This window comes from Bos grunniens, chromosome 3, assembly GCF_055505025.1.
Source record: "Bos grunniens cultivar Pamir isolate PY7600 chromosome 3, Bosgru_T2T1.0, whole genome shotgun sequence".
In the NCBI taxonomy this organism is placed as follows: Eukaryota; Metazoa; Chordata; class Mammalia; order Artiodactyla; family Bovidae; genus Bos; species Bos grunniens.
Window position 1 is genome coordinate 37,148,319 of NC_141167.1, and position 21,960 is coordinate 37,170,278.

The window sequence follows — 21,960 nt, forward strand, 5'->3', positions numbered from 1 at the left end:
GTGTCAGTTTGTACCGCTTAAAGTTTGGGGGGAGGGGTGCAAATGGAGAGAATACATATTTACTCTTTTTAATTCAAAACATATTTATTGCGCATCAGCTGTTCGGGGATATAAAAGAGACTGTGGGATCTGTAGCATTAAAGGCCACCCGGTGTAACCGCCCAACTTCATGACCCAGGAAAGTTACTAACCCTCCTCATGCCTCAGTCCTCCCTAGTGGTGGTGTGAGGATTAAATAGGATGAGGAGCTTAAAGCTCTTAGCCAGGGTCTGCCCAAAAGTGATGCTTGGTCAATGTGAGTCCTTGTTGTTGGGATGGTGACGACCATGTCAGTGCTGTAAATGGTGCTGGTGGCAGAGGTAATGGATTTTCATTTTTATTATAATTATTCCTAGCATTATGAAATCCAAAGAGCTTAAGTGACTAAGTGACTTAACCAAGTTCCTCTGGTGGTTACTGGCAGGGCTAGACTCTATAAACAGTCTCTCCAAGGCCCTGACCAGCACTTTTTCTATGCTCTGGGATGTCTGTCCTTACAGAGCTTAAATTGCGCTCAATCTAGTTGGGTAGAAAATCTTATATATTAATAAGAGATAAAAAATGATGAAGTCTATGGTCAAGTACACATGGAGAAAAATCAGTTTCACAAAGTACGGAGCAGAAAGGAAGTGTTGTGGCTGGTCTAGTCCTTCCTTAACATCCCCATGTTTGATTGGCAGTGGCCATAATCTCTATACCAAACCAGCAAGCAGTTAGTCGTTAGCTTCAGAAGCCCAGCTTGACATCCTGGGCAGATGCATTTCCCTGATTTGCAAAAAAGACATAATACCATCATTAGCACATTTCATTATATACATCTTTTTTATATTTTATATTTATTAGAATAATATTATTTGCTTATTTATGCCCTTTCATTGTGTGTAATTAGAAACTTGCCTTTTATACCTATTCACTATTTACCAACTGTGAAAATTTTATTTTCATCCTTGACAGCATAGTTTAGGTCTCCATTCCTTTTTGCCAGGACTCCCAAATCAACCTATCAACTGATTTCCCCACCTCCAGAGTTATAGTCACCCAATGTTCCATCTGTATGCTGTTGCTGTACTAATATTCCTCACGCATGCATACTCAGTCGTGTCCAGCTCTTTGTGACCTCATGGACTGTAACCCGTCAGGCTCCCCTGTCCATGGAATTTCCCAGGCAAGAATATTGGAGTGGGTTGCCATTTCCTCATCCAAGGGATCTTCCCAATCCAAGAATTGAACCCGCATCCCCTGCATCTCCTGCAGGCAGATTCCTTACCACTGAGCTGCCTGGGGAGCCTGCACGAGCAGCATTCCTCAGATTCCGTAATTATTCTATCACTCCCATTCTCAGAAAATGTCACGGATCCCACAGATCACTCTCTCAGTTTAAGCACCCATTCTTCCTGGTCAGCCCTTTTTCTGATCCCACAAGCCAATGAGATCTATTACTCCTTTGAACCTCCCTAACACATCTATTCATTTCCCCTGTGAGATTTAACACATTCCTTGCATTAGATATTCAGGTATAATTTTTTTTATTATTCCACTAGGTTATAAACCCTGTGGGGGCAGATACAATATATACCCTTTTATTATCTCAAGTTTAAGACCAATATTGTACATGAAATTCAGGGTGGTACGGCAGAAAAAGCCCAGCTTTTGAGGTCAGACATCCTTGAATTTTAATCCTGGCTGTCTCTCTTCCTTGCCTTTCTGTGATCCAGGGCAAGTGATTTAACCTCACTCCAGGGCTTAGTTCGCCTCATCTAGAAAATGTACCTTTCCTGAAAAGATTGTTTAAGATTTAAGTTAGGTATAATAAATAAAGTGCTTCTCAAAACATGAGCCCCCAGGTTCTCAGAAAAGCCTACCAAAAGGCCACCTTTTGAATTGTCAGTGACTTGGCAAGACTTCCAGTTCTCCAGATTAGAGGCGCTGAGAATACTCAGTGCATTGCAATGGTATTTTGACCGTGACCTCTACCCTCAGATATAAAAAAGCCTTTCTCTTTGGCTCTCACAGTTTCACTGAATCAGAATCCACTCCAGTAAGCTGACATGCATACCAACCATACACATAGACAGGACTGGACGATGTTGCCTTACAAGACTCTTTTGAAGAAAGCAGAATTTGGATCTGTGAGTTATTAGAGTTATGTAACCCAGGTGTGAAACCCAGTCTCATTTCAGAAATGTAGTGAGGTTTTAAAACTCAAGACATATATAATCAGTTTGCCAAATCCTGATGTTATTCACCAGAAATCAATAGGTGCTATGGAAGGTGTCCCATGCTGCCAGGACACCCAATGTTGTTAGATTACAGCTAATAAGTGGCTCACAGGAAGGAAATACACAGGCAAGTTAAGGAACATTTCTGTGGGCTTAATTATTTTTTTATTCTCTCTAAGAAGTGGACATACCACACGCACACGAGTATTCTTCTCCCTTCACCTATTCTGCCTCCCTTGACATTTTAAAAATATAATCAAGGCAAAATACATTTTCTAGACTAGAACATGATAGTGTCTTTGCATTCTAAATCACCTCAGTCATGTCCAACTCTGTGACCCTATGGACTGTAGCCCACCAGGCTCCTCTGGCCATGGAATTCTCCAGGCAAGAATACTGGAGTGGACTGACATTCCCTTCTCCAGGGGATCTTCCCAATTCAGGGATGGAATCCACGCCTGTTATGTCTTCTGCATTAGCAGGTGGGTTCTTTACCACTAGCACCCCCCGGGAAGCCCTAGAGCACGATAGACAAAGTGTTCAATGTAAGAGCAACTGGATGTTCACCAGCAGATGGGGGGCCTCAGACTTCTCTCGTTGAGTCAAGTCCATCTTCTTTACATTTTGCTCTGTGTTTCCTTCCAAGACGAAGGAGTGGGGTCATCCAGTTTCCACAGTGCTCTATCCGGCTGAAGCCTCAACCCCATCTTGAAACTTGTGAAGAAAACTGAATCCAGCCTTATCCTCTTTTTTAGTTAACAAGAGATGCCATGATACTGATTAGCCTTATCCTGTTTTTTAGTTAACAAGAGATGCCAATCTCTAAGCTCCATGAAGGCACAAACTGTAAGCACCTATTAAGGGACTCCCCTGGTGGTCCGGTAGCTAAGACTTTGCACTCCCAGGGCAGGGGGCCTGGATCCGATCCCTGGTCAGGTAACTATATCCCGCATGCCACACCTAAGTGTTCAAATGCTGCAACTGGAAAAGATCCTGCATGCTGCAAGGAATGATGGAAGAACTCGTGTGCCACAACCAAGACCCGGTGCAGCCAAATAAATTAAAAAAAAAAAAAAACCCACCTATTATATGCCAGGCTGCTAAGAGGGGTCATGGGTGATCCACGCCCCCATTACAGCAATCCCCTCTGCACCCCATGGCCTATTTAAGGCATAAAGTATTATGAAATCAAAGTGGAAATTATGCAAATAAGTTTGATATAAAAAACAAATTAGGGAATGACTAGCAAAATTGTTCATTAGAACTCTGTTTACACTCATTGTCAAGCCTAACCATTTGTTTTTGAAGTAAAGACCTTCCTCGATTAGAGCCTGTCATCGAGAGATGTGTTTGAATTTCAGAAAGTAAATCTGTATGCAGGTCAGGAAGCAACAGTTAGAACTGGACATGGAACAACAGACTGATTCCAAATAGGAAAAGGAGTATGTCAAGGCTGTATATTGTCACCCTGCTTATTTAACTTACTATGCAGAGTACATCATGAGAAGTGCTGCACTGGAAGAAACACAAGCTGGAATCAAGATTGCCGGGAGAGATATCAATAACCTCAGATATGCAGATGACACCACCATTATGGCAGAAAGTGAAGAGGAACTAAAAAGCCTCTAGATGAAAGTGAAAGTGGAGAGTGAAAAAGTTGGCTTAAAGCTCAACATTCAGAAAACGAAGATCATGGCATCCGGTCCCATCGCTTCGTGGGAAATAGATGGGGAAACAGTGGAAACAGTGTCAGACTTTATTTTTTGGGGCTCCAAAATCACTGCAGATGGTGATTGCAGCCATGAAATTAAAAGACGCTTACTCCTTGGAAGGAAAGTTATGACCAACCTAGATAGCATATTGAAAAGCAGAGACATTACTTTGCCAACAAAGGTCCATCTAGTCAAGGCTATGGTTTTTCCAGTGGTCATGTATGGATGTGAGAGTTGGACTGTGAAGAAGGCTGAGTGCCAAAGAATTGATGCTTTTGAAGTGTGGTGTTGGAGAAGACTCTTGAGAGTCCCTTGGACTGCAAGGAGATCCAACCAGTCCATTCTGAAAGAGATCAGCCCTGGGATTTCTTTGGAAGGAATGATGCTAAAGCTGAAACTCCGGTACTTTGGCCACCTCATGCGAAGAGTTGACTCATTGGAAAAGACTCTGATGCTGGGAGGGATTGGGGGCAGGAGGAGAAGGGGACGACAGAGGATGAGATGGCTGGATGGCATCACTAACTCGATGGACGTGGGTCTGGGTGAACTCCGGGAGTTGTGATGGACAGGGAGGCCTGGCATGCTGCGATTCATGGGGTCGCAAAGAGTCGGACACAGCTGAGTGACTGAACTGAACTGAACTGATGTGAATTTCTGTATTTTCTATTTCTTAGCAGTGACTATTTTTATATAATGATAGTTGTGATTAAGGTCTAACCATTGCCATTATCAAACAACTAAGTGTTTATTTTAGAAATTGCTTTGCCCCTCATGCTGTTTCTTAATTCCATAGTTTTATTATGGCTTCACAGTCTCCCCAGTTTCCCAAAAATCTGTCCTAGGAATTATCCTGTGGCCCTCGTTTTCCACCATTACCACACTTCAGAAGTCAATACATGTTCTCAGTTTCAGCTCCTAAACAGCTGTCTCCAGACTCCTCCTTTCTATCCCTTGGACCATGCCCCCATCTTCTCTTATTTAAATGACTCGACTGGTCTCCCTGGTTTTATTGATTATATTCTTCAGCTGCCCCACCCCCACACCCCATACTTATCCTCCTGACAGGTGGCATGTCTAGCTTATAAGTACAGATTTGACAGTAGCATTCTTGTACTTTGTTGGTTTCCCTTTGACTAACAATCAGTTACATTTGACCGATGCTTACTGACTGCCTCCTATCATAAGGGATTATATTAGATACTAGTAGCATAATCCCAATAGTCCCCTTATAGTGGAGTGTGATAGAGCTTCATAGCTTATAAACTTGAGAACTGACTGAACTCAAATTCATATTCCTTAAAGAAATCTACCTACCCTTCATATTGTTATTGTTTTTCTTCAGTTGCTAAGTCATGTCTGACTCATTTGCAACCCCATGGACTGTAGCCCACCAGGCTCCTCTGTCCATGGAATTTCCCAGGCAAGACTACTGGAGTGGGTTGCCATTTCCTTTTCCAGGGGATCTTCCTGACCCAAGGATTGAACCCATATCTCTTGCATTGACAAGCAAGTTCTTTACCATCTGACCTTAAATCTCCCCTTTCCCCATGTATTATTAATATGTACCACATCATACCAAGTTATCATAATCCAATACACATTTTATGTTCTCTTACCTGTATAAATGCTATTCTCTCTACCTAGAATGCCTCCATTCCTCTAATGGATAAAACCTACTTGTCCTTTTAACATTCTTCCCAGGCCTCACATTTGCTGAGGCCCTTTTACTCCCTTGAACCTCTCATCCCTCGGCTGAGTTAGATACCCACTTCTATGCAGCCATATCTAGGAATAACACTAGCAAAGGACTGACTTATCAGACTGTATTGAAATTGATCTGCCAGCCTAACTCTAGAGCTGTTTCAGGGTAGGGACCATGCCATTCATTTAAGTGTCTTCCTTACCCAGCATAATTCTTGGCAGTAGCAGACTCTCAGTAATCATTGGTTGAAAGAGTGAAAGTCCCTGGTTCATGATTTTCCTAATTATCCTTTCTTCTTATGGATATGAGCCTCTATTTAATTTATTTATATATTCACTTCTACGGGCTTTAAAACTCTCAAACTAATGCCTTGATACAGAAAAACATGCATCTATTGCTCCCGCCTTGTATAATCTTCCAAAAGAACAGATTCCTTGCATGTATATAATTACACCACTATTTACACAGAATTGTCTTTTAAGATTGGTAGATGTTATTTATTCATTTAAAAATACTTATTAAGCTACTTCTGTAAACAGGATATCTAGAGGCTCCAGGACATATAAAAAGTGCAGAGAATCACATCTCACACAAGGGTCAGCCCTGAAAATCATGTGTAGTCAAAGTTATTTTTAACAGTCCCTTGAATCAGAGGTCAACAAATTTTTCTATATAAATATTTTCAGCATAGTGAACCATATGGGCTCTGTCACAGCTACTCTGCTCTTGCAGTGTGGAAGCAGAGATGATATGTAAATGAAGGTGTGCGGCTATTCTAGTACAAATTTACCTACAAAAATTATGGCTCAGGAACCACAGTTTGAGGACCTTGCCTTAAACTGGAAGGTGGGACAGACAGTAAAGATGTATGCAGGGTGCTGAGGGGATTGGGAGTAAGGGGAAATCACACATTCTCATCGCATGAAATTGGGATTGGGTGACCTGCAAAAGATGAATTTGCAGTTCAAAACTAATTCCAAAATACAGATGTGTGGAAGCTATCACAATCAAACAAAGCTAGAAAAACCCAGGGAATGCTAGTCGTTCAAGAAAAGTAGCAGACCAAAATGTGAAGGTATTTGTTAGAAGCGTCCAGGAATATGGCAACCTTAGTGACAATTTACCATTACAAAAAAATAGGGAAGATGAAAGATGTGTTATAAAAAATATATATGTCCTTCTGATGCAGAAGATTTTTATTGTCAGAATTCTTTTAAGGTCTGAGTTCATTACTGATCAATTTGGATAAGCTAACCATATAAATTCAAATATAAAATGTGTTAAATGTAACACTGAAATATGCTCTCATTGATCTTTTATTCACAGACCTTACCTGATATTTCTTTCTTTTTTTTTTTTTTTTAATTCTAGCACCAATAGCTGCAGGAACTGGTCCCAATTTTTCTCTCTCAGATTTAGAAAGTTCTTCATACTACAGCATGAGTCCAGGAGCAATGAGGAGGTCTTTACCCAGCACATCCTCTACCAGGTAATTTTATTGTTGGCTCTTAACGAGGTCAAACTTCCTAGTTTACACAGCTTGATTTTTAACTCTGGGCCTACTAGACACTTAGCAGTGTGCCTCTGGTAATAGATAGTAGAAGTGGGTTCAGCCCGAGTGGATTTCCAGTATCACTGAGGACAGAGAGCAAATGCACAGGCGGCATGCCTATGTGTGCATGTGGGGTGGGGGCGGCGCTTCCCAGGTATCCACCTGCCAATTCAGGAAATGTAGTTTCCATCCCTGAGTCAGGAAAATTCCCTGGACAAGGAAATGGCAACCCACTCTAGTATTCTTGCCTGGGAATTCCCATGGACAGAGGAGCCTGTGGCCTGCAGCCCATGGGGTTGCAAATGAGTCGGACATGACTTAGCAACTAAACAACAACATAAGCTCACACATACACACACATACACACACACACACATATATACACACATACACATATATACATACAGACTCACACATACACATCACTCAGTCAATTCTATGGCATGGGCTGAAAATAGTTAAAGACAGCTTTATCCACAATGAGCGTCTTGTGTTCAGCTGTAAACTGTAAGCATTAGTGGGAGTTAGGGGGATGGAAAGTCATGGAATGGTGCTCTGGGTGAAGACGTGAGCAAAGACACAGAGGCGGGATGGAGTATGAAAATGGCGTGTTCTCAGAAAAGTAAGGACAAGGCTCGACTAGGGGAGAGTGTTTTGGCTAGTTTGGCAGAAAGTTGGCCCTGGTGACGACAGTCCCAGTCTCCATACCCGCAGCAAACGTCACTGCTCAGTTTCAGCTCTTTTCCTACTTCTGTGCCCTGAGAGTTCTCAAAATCCAGTCTATTAGAGTTGCTCTGAGAGATGCAACTATGTGATATCCTAGTGTGAAGATGTGAAAGCAAATGCAGCCCGACAGCATTGTGGGGCCAGATCACAAGCACGGTTGCACCGGGAGACCTTTAAAAGAGTAAAGCTAAAAGAACACAACCAGATAACGATTCCAGGGTGCTTGATCCCCTTGAGGTCACAAAGCCAAAATCAGAATGAAGCATTTTGCAAGATCCTGTTGTCTCCAGATAACCTGTACCGGAGGGAAAGGGATTAGGCATTAAACCCACAGTATTCTTTTACAAATTGGCTTTAGCGCTGGACTGTGACAACAAAGAAAAGAATGGTGCAGAACGATCTTTAATGTTTGTGTACTTTGCAGAAAAACATTTGACAAAGGTATGTTCCTCCTAAAGCAAGCATTTGAGGATTTAAAACAATGTCCAGATGATAGAAATTTTCCCTGGTTAGAGACTCATTCTTACCTTGGCTTTATGTATTTTAACCATCATTACTTAAAAAAATCATCAGCTTGGTCATTACCAATAACTTGAAGATGGTTAAATAAACAGTATTTTCCCACATATAACCACCAAGTCCTACCATCATCTTTCACGTTATTTAAATGTTCCCCCCTAGTTCACTGGGGTATAAAAAAGTCGTCTCCACCGCCACCCCTCCCACCCCCACGTTAAAAAAAAAACACTTATAACGAAAGAATGAGATTTTGAACATATTCAGGTAGTAATACATTCTGAGGATTTTGAATGTTTGCTGATGGAAGGGACATTGTGTGTAACTACACTTAGTCAACATAAAAAAGCTTTGCAAATACTTGTGGTTAGTGATTAATTTAAAAGTCGATTGACTGTTTGTTTTTCATATGTGCACTGTGCATGTACCATGGACAGCCCAGCTTCTCCAGCTGTTTTTTGCCTTTTGTTTCAACTTTCTGTGTGGAAGCCTGGTTATTAACGTACTTTAAAAAACTAGTGTCATTCCCATATTCTGCAAATAACTAACCCTGATAAGGCAGTAATTATACACAGCATCAGTAGTTAATAACTTGATAATATGTTTGTTTTGCTCTCATTAGGCTCTCCTAAGATGATTCTTTTAAAATTATTCTTTAAATATATAGACTCAGCAGAATTATCTGTGTACAGTTGAGGAACTGTGCCCAGAAGAATACCCCAGATTTCCATATAGAAAAGTTCATCAACCAATCAGTCTTTGTTTATGTTATGCCAATATTAATTGGTCACCTGCTCTGTGGCAGTCACTGTATTAGGTGCTTTACATACCTGATAGGCGTTAATCTTCACAGTAATTTTACAGTACAGACAGTGCTGCATGTAACAATGTATCAGCCCACAACTCAGAGAAGTTAAGTAACGTGCCCAAGGTTGCAGACCAAGTAAATGGTAGAGTCTACATTCAAACTTGGAGCTGCTGGAACTTTCAAACAATACTGTTTTGACACTGGATCCTCTTAGGAATGGGGCTCACTCTTTCAGGAAGGAATAGAATAGGAAGCCCCCAGAAAGGATTATCTGGCATCTCTACTTTTCATGGACAGTTAGCATTTGCTATTTTGAATCATTATTACCATCTTGGAGGTATGTACGGTTCCTGCCTCCCCTTCTGGATTGCAGATCCCTTAGAGCAGCGGTCCCCAATCTTTTTGGCAGCAGGGACCAGTTTCATGGAAGACAGTTTTCCCACAGATTGGGGTGGGGTAGTGGCTGGGATGATTCAAGCACATGACAGTCATTGTGCACTTGATTTCTCATCTGATGCTGCTGCTGATCTGACAGGAGGTCCTGGTCCACACACGGAGGGCGGGGACCCCTGCTGAACTCTTCCAGTTCAGCTGCAAACACGTATTAAGTCCCAAGGATATGAGATCCATAAAGCAAGTAACAAGCAAGTGAAGTCAAGTAACAGGAGTTTTGCAGTCTCATGATATAGACTGACGCGTGAATGAAGATTTGTAGTTCAGAGCATTTGGAACACTCAGGAAAGAGGCATTTTGCTGTTCTTTAGGGACAAGATAAAGCATCTAGGCTTTGCACATAGTAGGAATTAAGCAAATATTTGAAACGAAGATAATAGTCTTCCCTTAATTTCTAGGTAGTATTGCTAAAGACAGAACAAATTCCACACCCAAGAAGAGGTGGTGTGTCATTACTTAAAAGAGTATTTATCCTCTTTCTTATGTAGAGACCTTACTGGTCCTTTCCTGTGTCCCTCAAGTGTTTCTAGGAGAATAGAATTTATGTTAGATAATCAAGAGCAAGAAGCCAGAATTAATAACTGGGGGTTCCCTGGCTGTCCAGTGGTTAGGACTCCGAGCTTCCACTGCAGAGGGCACGGGTTCCATCCTTGGTTGGGGAACTAAGATACTGTATGTCGTGCAGCACAGCCAAAATAAAAAAAAAATAATAAGGAACAAAAGTAATGACTGATTCATATCTAAATTTAAAAAAATAAAGATTGATAGGCTTTAACTGTAGGTTCTGTATTCCTTCCAGTAAATATGTTCAAAATCATAGAAGGGGTAATATAAAAATTGGGATGAAATATGCTTTTCTTATCCCAAAGAACTTCATCAAGATAAACCAGCTGTCAGGTTTGTGAAGTCAGTAAACTTTGTCCTGGAAGCCCTTCACCCATCGCTCCTGGCACTTCTTATTTTCTTCCTTCCTGGATCTTGTTCTCTCCTCTAGCCTGTATCTCCACCTTCCCAACATTTATCCTGTGTCAACGTTGCCCTGACAGTCCTTGCTTTCAAACTGAGGGGTCAGCTAATATCTACAGACTCTCTCACCTTTAGGATTTAATAACCACATGAGTAGGGCTTCCTTAGTGGCTCAGATGATAAAGAATCTGCCTGCAATACAGGAGTCCCAGGTTTGATCCCTAAGTCAGGAAGATCCCCTGGAGAAGGGAATGGCTACTGACCCAATCCGGTATTCTTGCCTAGAGAATTCCATGGACAGTGGAGCATGGCAAGCTACAGTCCATGGGGTCGCAAAGAATCGAATACAATTGAGTAACTAAGTCTTAATGCATGAGTATTTGCATTTTATTCTAGAGGACACCAAGGAAATCAAAAGCATTAGAAACTCAGAAAAATATTGGTACTTGGAGAATGATAGGTAATGAAGTTGGCCTTTTGGGTGGGATCTCACTGAATCATGACACTTGGGCGAATCCTTGTCACAAGCACTCATGTGACTGTTTCTAAATCTGTAGCCCAATTCAGCAGTGTTTGACCATCTGTTATTAGTCAGATACTGTGATAGGCACTAGAGCTTTAAAAAAAAATCCTGATAATCTCCTTCTTCACAGATCTCAAGCTCCTGTCAGAGAATGTAGGTCTTGCCTTTTATTTGCCAGGGAACACAAGAAAATATTTATTCTGTTTCCAATTTGTATTCTTTCAACTTCTAACTAAAATTATTTCAGGTGGCTTTCAATTTAAAAACTATAACAGATAATATTAAATACAGAGAGGGCAGAAACCATGTGGAAAGATGGGAGAGACTCTTATATCAAGAACCTGAACCCAGAGTTATTCTTTACGTTTAGCCCTGAGATGCCTGGTTTCCAAGGCAAGAAGGGAAAGCACCAGGTTATGTAATGTACCTTTTCCAATAAAAGGAAACTAGAATTTCTTTTAAAGAAACGACATGTTTTCTGGTTTTATGTATTAGGAGTTTTTTTGTGTATGTCCTTTTATAAAGTACTTCTGTTAGATGCAGTTTTACATAAAATACAGAAAAATTCTTTGAGTGGCTCTTTTTCATTAAACTTCAAGGAAAGCCAGGCAATGGACATTAAATAAATTGTTAGAGGTTTTTTTCTTTGGATACTAAGCTAGCATGCTGCAGGTCTGTTGCTTTCCTGCGATCTAGCTTTCATGAGAATAGAGCTTAAAGGCTAAGACTCCTGGAATGGCAACTTCAGTAACTAGAATTTCATACCTTGAACTGGGTCTTCCTCACTTTTTTACTGGGATGGCTGCAGTGGCCTCTTAACTGTCTCCCCGGGGAAGGTTCTGTCTCCTTCTTTTCCCTTAGCTCTTCAAAAGCCATCATCTCTGCAATTACCAGAATGACCTTTCTGACAGATGACTCTGACATCACTTCCTGTTTAGATCTATTCAGGGAGCCTCTATTGCTTGTAAGATAAAGTCCAGATATACAATATCTTCTATCACCTTCACCCCATCTTTCTCTGTACCCCTCCTGCCACTTTTAACCTGTTTTAACCTTTTAACACTTTTAACCTGTGTTTAACCTGTCAGCTCTGCGAGCGTCACACACTGCTTGTGGTGTCGTTTCTGCTTGACGTGCACCTTCCTCCTGGAGTGATGTTGGGAATAGCTAGTAACCTGGGTGACAGGAGCATACCAGTTAGGGCAGACCTGCCCTGCCACAGTGCCAAGTCCTGGAATGCCTCTAATGTGCCAGACCTTAACCCTGTAGGTTTGGGATCATGAAGCTGTCCTGGGCCAAAGATGGGGTGGCAAAGTTGGGGCAAACATGAGGAGCTTGAGAGTGGGACTTTGCCAGTTGATAAAGAAGTATTTCAGTATCTTAAAATCCAGAATGGCTGCCTCAGGAATGCATCACCTGAATAACAGCCTTTCCCTGCCCTGTTTTTCTTTCTGCTTCGTCTCCTTACTCACTCTCTTACAGACAGTTCAGGAACCATGCCCTGTGGGCATCATTTCCCGACCTTCTCTGTGTATCATTGCTTTCTTCCTCCATCAAGGAACACACTATAACCTCTGTGTGGTTCCACCATCATACCTGTATTTCTCTGTGCACGATTTCGTTTACCTCTTGTTCTTCATCCATGAGATTGTAAACCCCCTGAACACGGGTGTTATATCTGATTCATTTCAATATTCTAGCCTTTAGCACAGTACATGACATGCGGGAGGTGCACAGTAAATGTTTGATGAATGAATATATATTTAAAATTTTGTACCTGACATGTGAGGAAGAGATTACCCAACTAGTACTCACACCAGGTGTGAAATCTACTCATTCTGGTATGTTAGTTACATAATCAATTAATACAATTAGAACAACATTAGCAACATGTAGCATGTCACTACCTTTTAACTCTTGCAACCTCAAATTGGGAGAAAAAGACCTCAGTTCTTTAACTGGAAGAAATAGAATATATTCTGGAAATTTCCCAACCATACTTCTCCAAAGCTAAAACATCCCCACTTGATGGCACAGAAGTTCATCTTTGGTAATTTCCTTGTAGAGAAGTGGCATGCAAGTCACTGGGTCACTCTTTTTTCCACATCCCTTATTCTCACAGGGAGAACAAGTAGAATGCTTCCACTTTTGTCTCGTTTGTTCACTGCTTTATCTCTAGAGCCTGCACAGTGGCAGTAGGCCAGGTCCCAGTCCAGGCACTGGAGATAAAACAGTGAACAAATGAGGCAAAAGTGGAAGGAAAGTATTGTCACTGTGCAATGAGTATTTTTTAAATGAAGAGCTCTAAGTAGAAGATGAGAAAATATGGCCAAAAAACCCCAAAGGCAATTCAGGCTTTACTTCGAGGGTTGTGTGCCCTGATTTTTCTCCTTCCTGGGGCGCCAGAGGGGTTAAGTAGATGTCTAGGATCGTTGCTGATGGCAACGCCCCAGCCAGCGCTCTGGGAGATACACATGTGGGCTTACTACCCAGTCTTCCAGGTGGAGACAGGAGACAGAGCCAGCCAGCAGTTCCTCAAAGGAAAAAGGAACCGGATGTGGCGGCAGCAGCAACTCAAGTGACAGTAAAAACCAAACCCAGACACTTGGAACAACATAGACCAAGAGTTTGTTCTCCATCCAGTGACTCACTAAACTGAACAGGAGCCCAAAGAAGCCCACGGAACTACACTGAGTTACCCAGTTGCTTCCTTCCTTGGCTTTCTTTCCACCAGAGATGCCACGTCTGGGAGAAAGGTGGTTTGGATGGCTTTTAAACATGTACCCGTTTGTTATTTCAGCTCCACGAAGCGCCTCAAGTCTGTGGAGGATGAAATGGACAGTCCTGGTGAAGAGCCATTTTACACAGGCCAAGGGCGCTCCCCGGGGAGCGGAAGTCAGTCCAGCGGGTGGCATGAAGTGGAGCCAGGTAAGCAGGGCGGGCGGCCACTGTGAAGTCTAAGATGTGCTGGGGGTTGGTGGGGAGGAGGGAGTGACGCCAGGCAGAACGCGAAGGGAGTGAGCTCAGAGCAGTGGACTTTCTGACTTTCTCCACGTGAACACGTCTGTACCTGACGGCTGCTTTTATGAAAGGGTGGCAGGGCAAGGATGCCATTCAGCTGAGGTGAAAGATTGAGAATGGTGTGTAGGGTTTTCTACTCTTACATGTTTTCACTACACAGCGATCCAGTGCTCCGTTTGCCTTTGCTTTCATTTTATACTAACTGCCTTTTGGGTTTGGTTTTATCTTTTATCAAAATAAAAATCCATCAACTTTTTCGACTGCATCAGTAGCATTAGAGAGGAAAGAAGGGCTCCCTGTGCAGTAGCTTGCACTTGGATCTTTATAAAATGAGGAAACTTTTAAATATGTTTTGTCATCACAATTCTTTTTCTATTTAAAAGCAGCAGCTAAAAAAATAAAATAAAAGGAATAGCTATCTTTATGTCCGTCTTTTATGAACTGAGCAAATGATGACTGCTAGTCTAACCTCCTGGGGTTTAGTCCTGACTCTGGAATCTTGAGCCATGTGACTAATTCTGATAGCAGAAGCCTTTTGAAACTTTTCTCAGTGTCTATAACCTCCAGATTGGCAAGGGAGAATCTTCTCCAGTACCTTCCTCAGTACGCAGTCTAATGATGTAGAGAATAGAGTGGGCTTTGGAAAAAAACAGGTTGAGTGTAATCCTGGCTCCGCTTCGGCTGGCTGTGTGATTATGGGCAAACCACCTAACCTCTCTGAGACTAAGTGTCTCCATTTTTACCATCTGTCAATAATAATAGGCATTTCAGTGTTCTTGAGAATTAAATGAAGTAATATACATGACCCAACTAAGAATTATACCTAGCACAGTAAGTTTGAAAAGATTGTCCCAATTCTTGCCTCAGAATAAACAAGCAGCGAGAAAATCTCTGAACCCCTTCACCTTCAATCTTAACTCCTTTCTCTCCCCCTAACATATCAAAAGAGAATCTTCAGAGAGTGTGACTATAGAGGAAGCAACACAGCGGAGGCTTGGGGGATGATGGAACTGTTCTATATCCTAATTGTGGTGGTGGTTACAGGAATCTATACATGTGTTAACATTCATATTACTAGAAATGCATGCCTTCCACTTCTGAGCCCCCAGGCAGTTTTACTGTATGATAATTAAAAACAAAACCTCGGTCCCCACTAGCTGAGTCCTTTATCTTGTTCCCTTTACCAAAATGTGAAGATTTCATTTTGCCTCCCTTCTACCTAATCTTTTTACCCAGCTCATCCATTCATTGACTCACAGTTTCACTGAGAAATTTTTTGTGGATGAGGCACTATGCCTGGTTCTGGGAACTCAAAGCTGAATGAGAAGGTTGTGGCTCCTGCTTTCAAGGAATTCACAGTTGGGGTGGAGAACAGACACATAAGAAGATCATTATGTGGTGATATGGGAGGTGTAAGGATGGGGTTTACCTCTGGTGCCACCATTTTCTAAGTATCATCAACATAGTGCTCAGGGTGTGATGGGTCTTCTACAGAGGGCTACGCATCAGCTCACCCCACACAGAGATCCATGCCAGTTTGCCGAAAGCGGTCAGGAAATACGCCCTGGCCTAAATGAACGTGCTGACTACCCATGCTGGTAAATGCACGTTAGCACGACCTCAGGATAGTGCCAATGAGAAGCTTATGTGCTGTTAAAAAATTAAAAGATCTACATGTTCTTTAAACCCTTTTTAAAAGGCCAGTTAAAGTCCTGGCTAGTTTACCTGCTTCTGTGAAAGTGAGACTCAAAATATATAGGTTTGGGACATTGTGCTCGAGAGTCATACTAACTCGGTTTTACACAGACTGAGCTGCTTTTTTTGTTGTTGATGTACATGAAGCTCCTCTTCCAGGAGCCTGTCCTCTGGATCCTTAAGGAGATTCCTTTTGAGCCTATGTGGGGACTGTGGGAGTAGGTTAAATATAGAATATGTTGACCTAGTGACTCTTTTATTCAGAATAATTCTGTTCCCCTCTTCTGCATGTTCTGATTCAACTGATCATAAAGTTTAACATCTGAATAACTGTATCCCTTATGGTCATTAAACAACTAAAGTTTAATGGCTGAATCCTTTTGGGGAAGAGATATATCCTTTGGGGAAGAGACACACAAACACACACACACAATTACACTATATATTATACTCTATGTATATATTATATACACACATGCTATATACATATACACATATAGTGTAAGCATATAATTAATAGTAGGGGGGATTCTCTAAGGGAAAAAATGTATACTTTTAGAGAAATCCCTTATAATTTTACTGTATTCCTGGACTGATGCTCCATTCTCTATTTCTTTTTCATTATTGAAAAATGCAGTTTCATGGTATATATGCAGGGGGTGGGAGGGGACAGTGGATAAATTTACATTTGTCCGTATTCAGCATAGAAAGTCGTAATAGAAACAGGGCCTGAGGGGACATTAAAACTCAACTGAAGGATGTTGTACATGTTCCTGGTGGCTTTGGTGTCACTAACTCACACCAGCCATTTTAAATGGATAATTTATGCTGCCAGATGGTCCTTTTGGGGGATTTTCCATCTAGCCCAATCCCCTTTTGGCACAGAGGACACCCTTATGTTGTTCCCACACTGATCCAGGCCTAGCATCTCCCCAGGGATACAGTTCATTGAGTAGGAGGCTTTTAGTGGTCCACACATGTAAATTACCTTCATAATGTGCTGGGAGTTTATGCATATCTGAAGGCCAGCAGCCTCTTGGTTGCCTGCATTTGGAATAATTCTCACAAGCTAGTACTAAAGGATACTTTGTTTATGTCTCAGATGTGACCCAGGAAGCAAGGCCTGTGCTTACTCCTCCACTCAGAAAGCTTTGCATCTGTTTACCTGCCCTCAAATGCTTTTTCAGCGCTCCCCGGCCAAAAGAGGGCCGAAGGTTGCCAGAAGAGACAAATTTCCTGGAGCAACAGGAAGGCTTTGGAAAGTAAAACAAACCAGACATGCAGTAAATTACATGGGCTCTTTCAAATGTCTTTTGTAGTATCCTGTTCCCCATTAGTTTATCTCAGCACTTTTAGTGCACAGCTCTTATTATCTGGGAAGAAGGGCATAGGAGATTAAAGATGATGTTAGTTTAAAAACATCAGACAACCTCAAGCTGACTTTTGCTTCTCTTACAATGCTGCGTTTGTTCTCTCCACTTAGTTTCGTTTCCCAGTTATCTCAAAACTGGGTTAGATTCGAAGCTTTGAAGCTAATCATGCACTGATGAAATGAGTCCTATGAAATTCTATCAAGCAAAAGTGCACATACCATCAACTCTTGTTTATCTGGACAAATGAAAAACTGCAGAGGAACTGATAATGCAAATGAATAGGAAGGAAACCAAGAGGCAGGCGCCTACACTGGGTCAGATACTGAGCATGGTGCTTTCGTATGTATGGCAAAGATTATGGTTACAATTGTTTAAGTACTTCCTGTCTACCAAGTTTTTTTTTTTTAATTGCCCTAAATCATGCAAGTAGAGTGAGCTTGCCTCTGTAGAGATGAAAACTGAGAATTATAAAATGTTAGGTGACTTGCCCAGAGTCACACAGATCGTAAACCTGGGGATCCCTAATCCAAATTTCAGTTCTGATTTTGGAATGTAAGTTTTGTCTTCTCTGCCCAGTAACCTCTTTTACTATAAACATTTATACTTGTATTTTAAGGTCTCATGTGATAGGCTTGTATTGAAATTAAAAACATAACAATAAAAAAAATTTAAATTATTCATCAGAAAGACTTGAAAAATCCCCTACTTCCTTATCCCAAACCCTTGACGTGCACCCAGGTCGGGGAAGGATTTTGGGTTTATTAAATACATATAGGACATAATACATGAACCAACAGTATTAACTGTTAACAAAGTCAGATATCTATCATTTTTCTCATAAAATCATATAATCCTCAGGATTCAGATCTTTGTTCAAATAATACATCATCAGTGAGGCTTCCAGTGACTTAAAATAGCTGCTGTTTCTCTTCTATCATCCTATAATTCATAAACTTTTCCTTTCTTTATACCATCTTCTCCTGTTATCTTATGTTCTCCTACTTGGATATACACTCTGAGTAGTGGGCCTGGGTCTGTCTTTTCTGCTGCTGTACACCCAGCATCCCTGACAGTGTCTGGCACATAATACGTACTCAATAAATGTTGATTGAATGAATGAATGAAGCCTATAAAGCAGGGAATTTGGGTGCTTTCCATAAATCTGAAAGCAGAACTTGCCACCAGTAATTCTCTCAGAATTGATGTTTACTATATTCTCAATCTGTAGGCTATTATTCAGTCAAATCCAATTATTAGCAAGTAGTAAACAAAGCCATGGGTTTCCCCGGTGGCTCAGCAGTAAAGACTGCCCGCCAGTGCAGGAAACAGGGAGACACAGGTTCAGTCCCTGGGTTGGGAAGAGCCCCTGGAGGAGGAAACGGCAACCCGCTCCAGTATCCTTGCCTGGGAAATCTCATGAATAGAGTAGCCTGGTGGGCTACAGTTCGTGGGGTCTCAAAACAGTCAAACATGACTAAGCAACTAAGCAACAACAGCAAGCAAAACAATTGCTAAGGCTCAACCAAGGGCCCCGTTGACAAGTGGTAGTATATAGCATTTTATTACAAGTATCTCTCACCTCGAAGGGTATTCCGTTAAGGGAATCGAATCCTTTTTTTCTAAAGAGAATACTTTATTGATTTTTAAGATAATGCTTTTTTTTTAATAAAAGGACAATTCATTATTACAAGCTGTATATCAAGAATTCCAATAACGAATCTTCTGTAGAATGTTTTCTGTAACTTTCTTGATTTTTGTCTGAATATTTTCAGATTTCCATATGAAATTTTCTCTATAGTAGCTTAATTAACACCCATATGAGACACTATGAAATCTGTATTATGTGACGTCTAATCTGTTACACAAAGTGTGGTCCACGCACCAGCAACATGGCATCATCTGGGAGCTTATTAGAAGTACAGAATTTCAGACCTTACCCAGACCCATGGAATTTTAACAAGATGGGTGGTGCTTATACATGTTAGTGATTGAAAATCCCTGATCTAGGCTCCTTCCTTGACTGTTCCTTTTTGCAGCCTCCTACCACTCAATTCTTGCCTTATCTAGAGGCGACCTGAACTTTCACTGTTGTGATCCCCAAGCTTTCTCCCTCCTGTAAGTAGGAATGCCATTAATGCTCTTCTAGACAGATAGAAATCTAACCTATTTTCAGACATGTCAGAGAAGATGGTACCCTTACACAGTGGTTCATACCTCAGTACAAGAAGAAAATTCTCCTGTCTCTCTCATCTTCCTCCAGTGGAAGTACATGAAGAAGAAGAGCTGGTCATCTAATCAATATAATTCAAGTCAAACCAAGTCACTGAATCTTTATTAAGTGCTGACTGTGTGCAGTACAGAGTAGGTTCAAAGTTGACTCCATTGAGTCCCTGTCTTCAATGGCAAACCAGATTTTCTTCGTGGTCAGACACCATCTGTAAGATGGGAACTGTGGTTTCTGCCCCATCTCTGTCACAAAGCTCAGTTCAGTTTAGTCTCTAAGTTGTATCTGACTCTTTGCAACCCCATGGATAGTAGCCCGCCAGTCTCCTCTCCCTATGGAATTTTCCAGGCAAGAGTACTGGAGTGGGTTGTCATTTCTTTCTCCAAGGGATCTTCCCCACCTAGGGATCAAATCTGGGTCTCTTGCATTGCAGGCGTATTCTTTACCAAATGAGCCGCCAGGGAAGTCACAAAGTTATGACAGTTAAATGATCAACTTGAACTTCTGCTTCAAGTGCCAAATCCTTTGTTAAAATTAATGTTCTCTAATTGTATGAAATATTGTTAGGATTATTGAAGGAGACAGACCTTACCAGCTCATGGTGGTTGAAAGCCAGCAGGATTAAATGCTACAGGGGTAAAAGGAGAGAGTGGTTCAACCTGACTTTAGAATTAGAGACACTGTCTGCAGAAGGAGGCAGTGAAACTGGATTTCCATTGGACCTCAAATGAAAAAGTTCACAAACTTGAAAGTGAGACATGATGTCTCTTAGCCTTTCAGTCATGGGTATATATAAATTTGTGTTCTCCACATATCTTTTTTTTCATATATATATCTATCTTACAAAGCAGTTTTGTGGCTGTCCTGTGAAGCTTCTCAGGTTGTCTGTGTTCCCAAAATTGGCTCATTTGAGGGTTCAGTGGGTTTCATGGATTACTCAGTTGCACCACTTTCTGCATTTGGCACATACATGCCAGTCAATATTAGAATAAACGTATTTTTTATTGTGAAAAATATGTAAAATTATACAACTTTTTCAGTGAAATTTAGTTCTGTGTTTGAAAAGAGGAGCTTCTTACTCCTTAAATTTTCTCCTGTACAAAAATATTCACAACTCTAGCATGCCTTCAGTAATTTTGTAATTGTAAAACTTTATTAACAGACACTGTTATTTTAGCCAAGATGCTGGAAGTTCTGAACAGTTCAGTAAAAAGTTTTAAAGCCAAATTTGGTAAGTAATAAGTTTAGCTGTAGTCCTTTTCTTAAAAACTTTCAGAGATAAACTTCTTTCAGAAATAGATTTCTTCCCAAAGGCATCAGTTCAGTTCAGTTCAGTTAGTTCAATTGCTCAGTCATGTCCGACTCTTTGTAACCACATGGACCACAGCACGCCAGGCCTCCCTGTCCATCACCAACTCCCGGAGTTTACACAAACTCATGTCCATTGAGTCAGTGATGCCATCCAACCATCTCATCCTTTGTCGTCTCCTTCTCCTCCTGCCCTCAGTCTTTCCCAGCATCAGGGTCTTTTCAAATAAGTCAGCTCTTTGCATCAGGTGGCCAAAGTATTGGAGTTTCAGCTTCAACATCAGTCCTTTCAATGAACACTCAGGACTGATCTCCTTTAGGATGGACTGGTTGGATCTCCTTGCAGTCCAAGGGACTCTCTCAAAAGTCTTCTCCAACACCACAGTTCAAAAGCATCAATTCTTCGGCACTCAGCTTTCTTTATAGTCCAACTCTCACATCCATATGTGACTACTGGAAAAACCATAGCCTTGACTAGACAGACCTTTGTTGGCAAAGTAATGTCTCTGCTTTTGAATATGCTGTCTAGGTTGGTCATAACTTTTCTTCTAAGGAGTAGCATCTTTTAATTTCATGGCTGCAGTCACATCTGCAGTGATTTTGGAGCCCAGAAAAATAAAGTCTGACACTGTTTCCACTGTTTCCCCATCTATTTGCCATGAAGTGATGGGACCGCATGTCATGATCTTCGTTTTCTGAATGTCAAGCTTTAAGCCAACTTTTTTACTCTCCTCTTTCACTTTCATCTAGAGGCTCTTTAGTTCTTCACTTTCTGCCATAAGGGTGGTGAAATCTGCATATCTGAGGTTATTGATATTTCTCCCAGCAATCTTGATTCCAGCTTATGCTTCCTCTAGCCCAGCGTTGCATGATGTACTCTGCATATAAGTTGAATAAGCAGGGTGACAATATACAGCCTTGACATACTCCTTTTCCTATTTGGAACCAGTCTGTTGTTCCATGTCCAGTTCTAACCGTTGCTTCCTGACCTGCATACAGATCTCTCAGGAACCAGGTCAGGTGGTCTGGTATTCCCATCTCTTTCAGAATTTTCCACAGTTTATTGTGATCCACACAGTCAAAGGCTTTGGCATAGTCAGTAAAGCAGAAATAGATGTTTTTC

At 41.3% G+C, this 21,960-nt stretch overlaps 1 protein-coding gene across 12 annotated transcripts in view; it reads left to right on the forward strand.

Moving 5' to 3' along the window:
• Positions 1–21,960, forward strand: part of NFIA (nuclear factor I A) — a 408,138-nt gene that overhangs the window by 275,014 nt on the left and 111,164 nt on the right. For all 12 annotated transcript variants that reach the window (XR_015160139.1, XM_086390289.1, XM_086390281.1 and 9 more), the window contains 2 exons: positions 7,044–7,161; positions 14,017–14,144. Coding sequence is in view for 11 of the 12 variants with exons in the window: in XM_086390289.1 (XP_086246415.1) it covers positions 7,044–7,161; positions 14,017–14,144 (246 nt within the window). In the remaining variant the exon portion in view is untranslated. The remainder of the gene's footprint in view (positions 1–7,043; positions 7,162–14,016; positions 14,145–21,960) is intronic.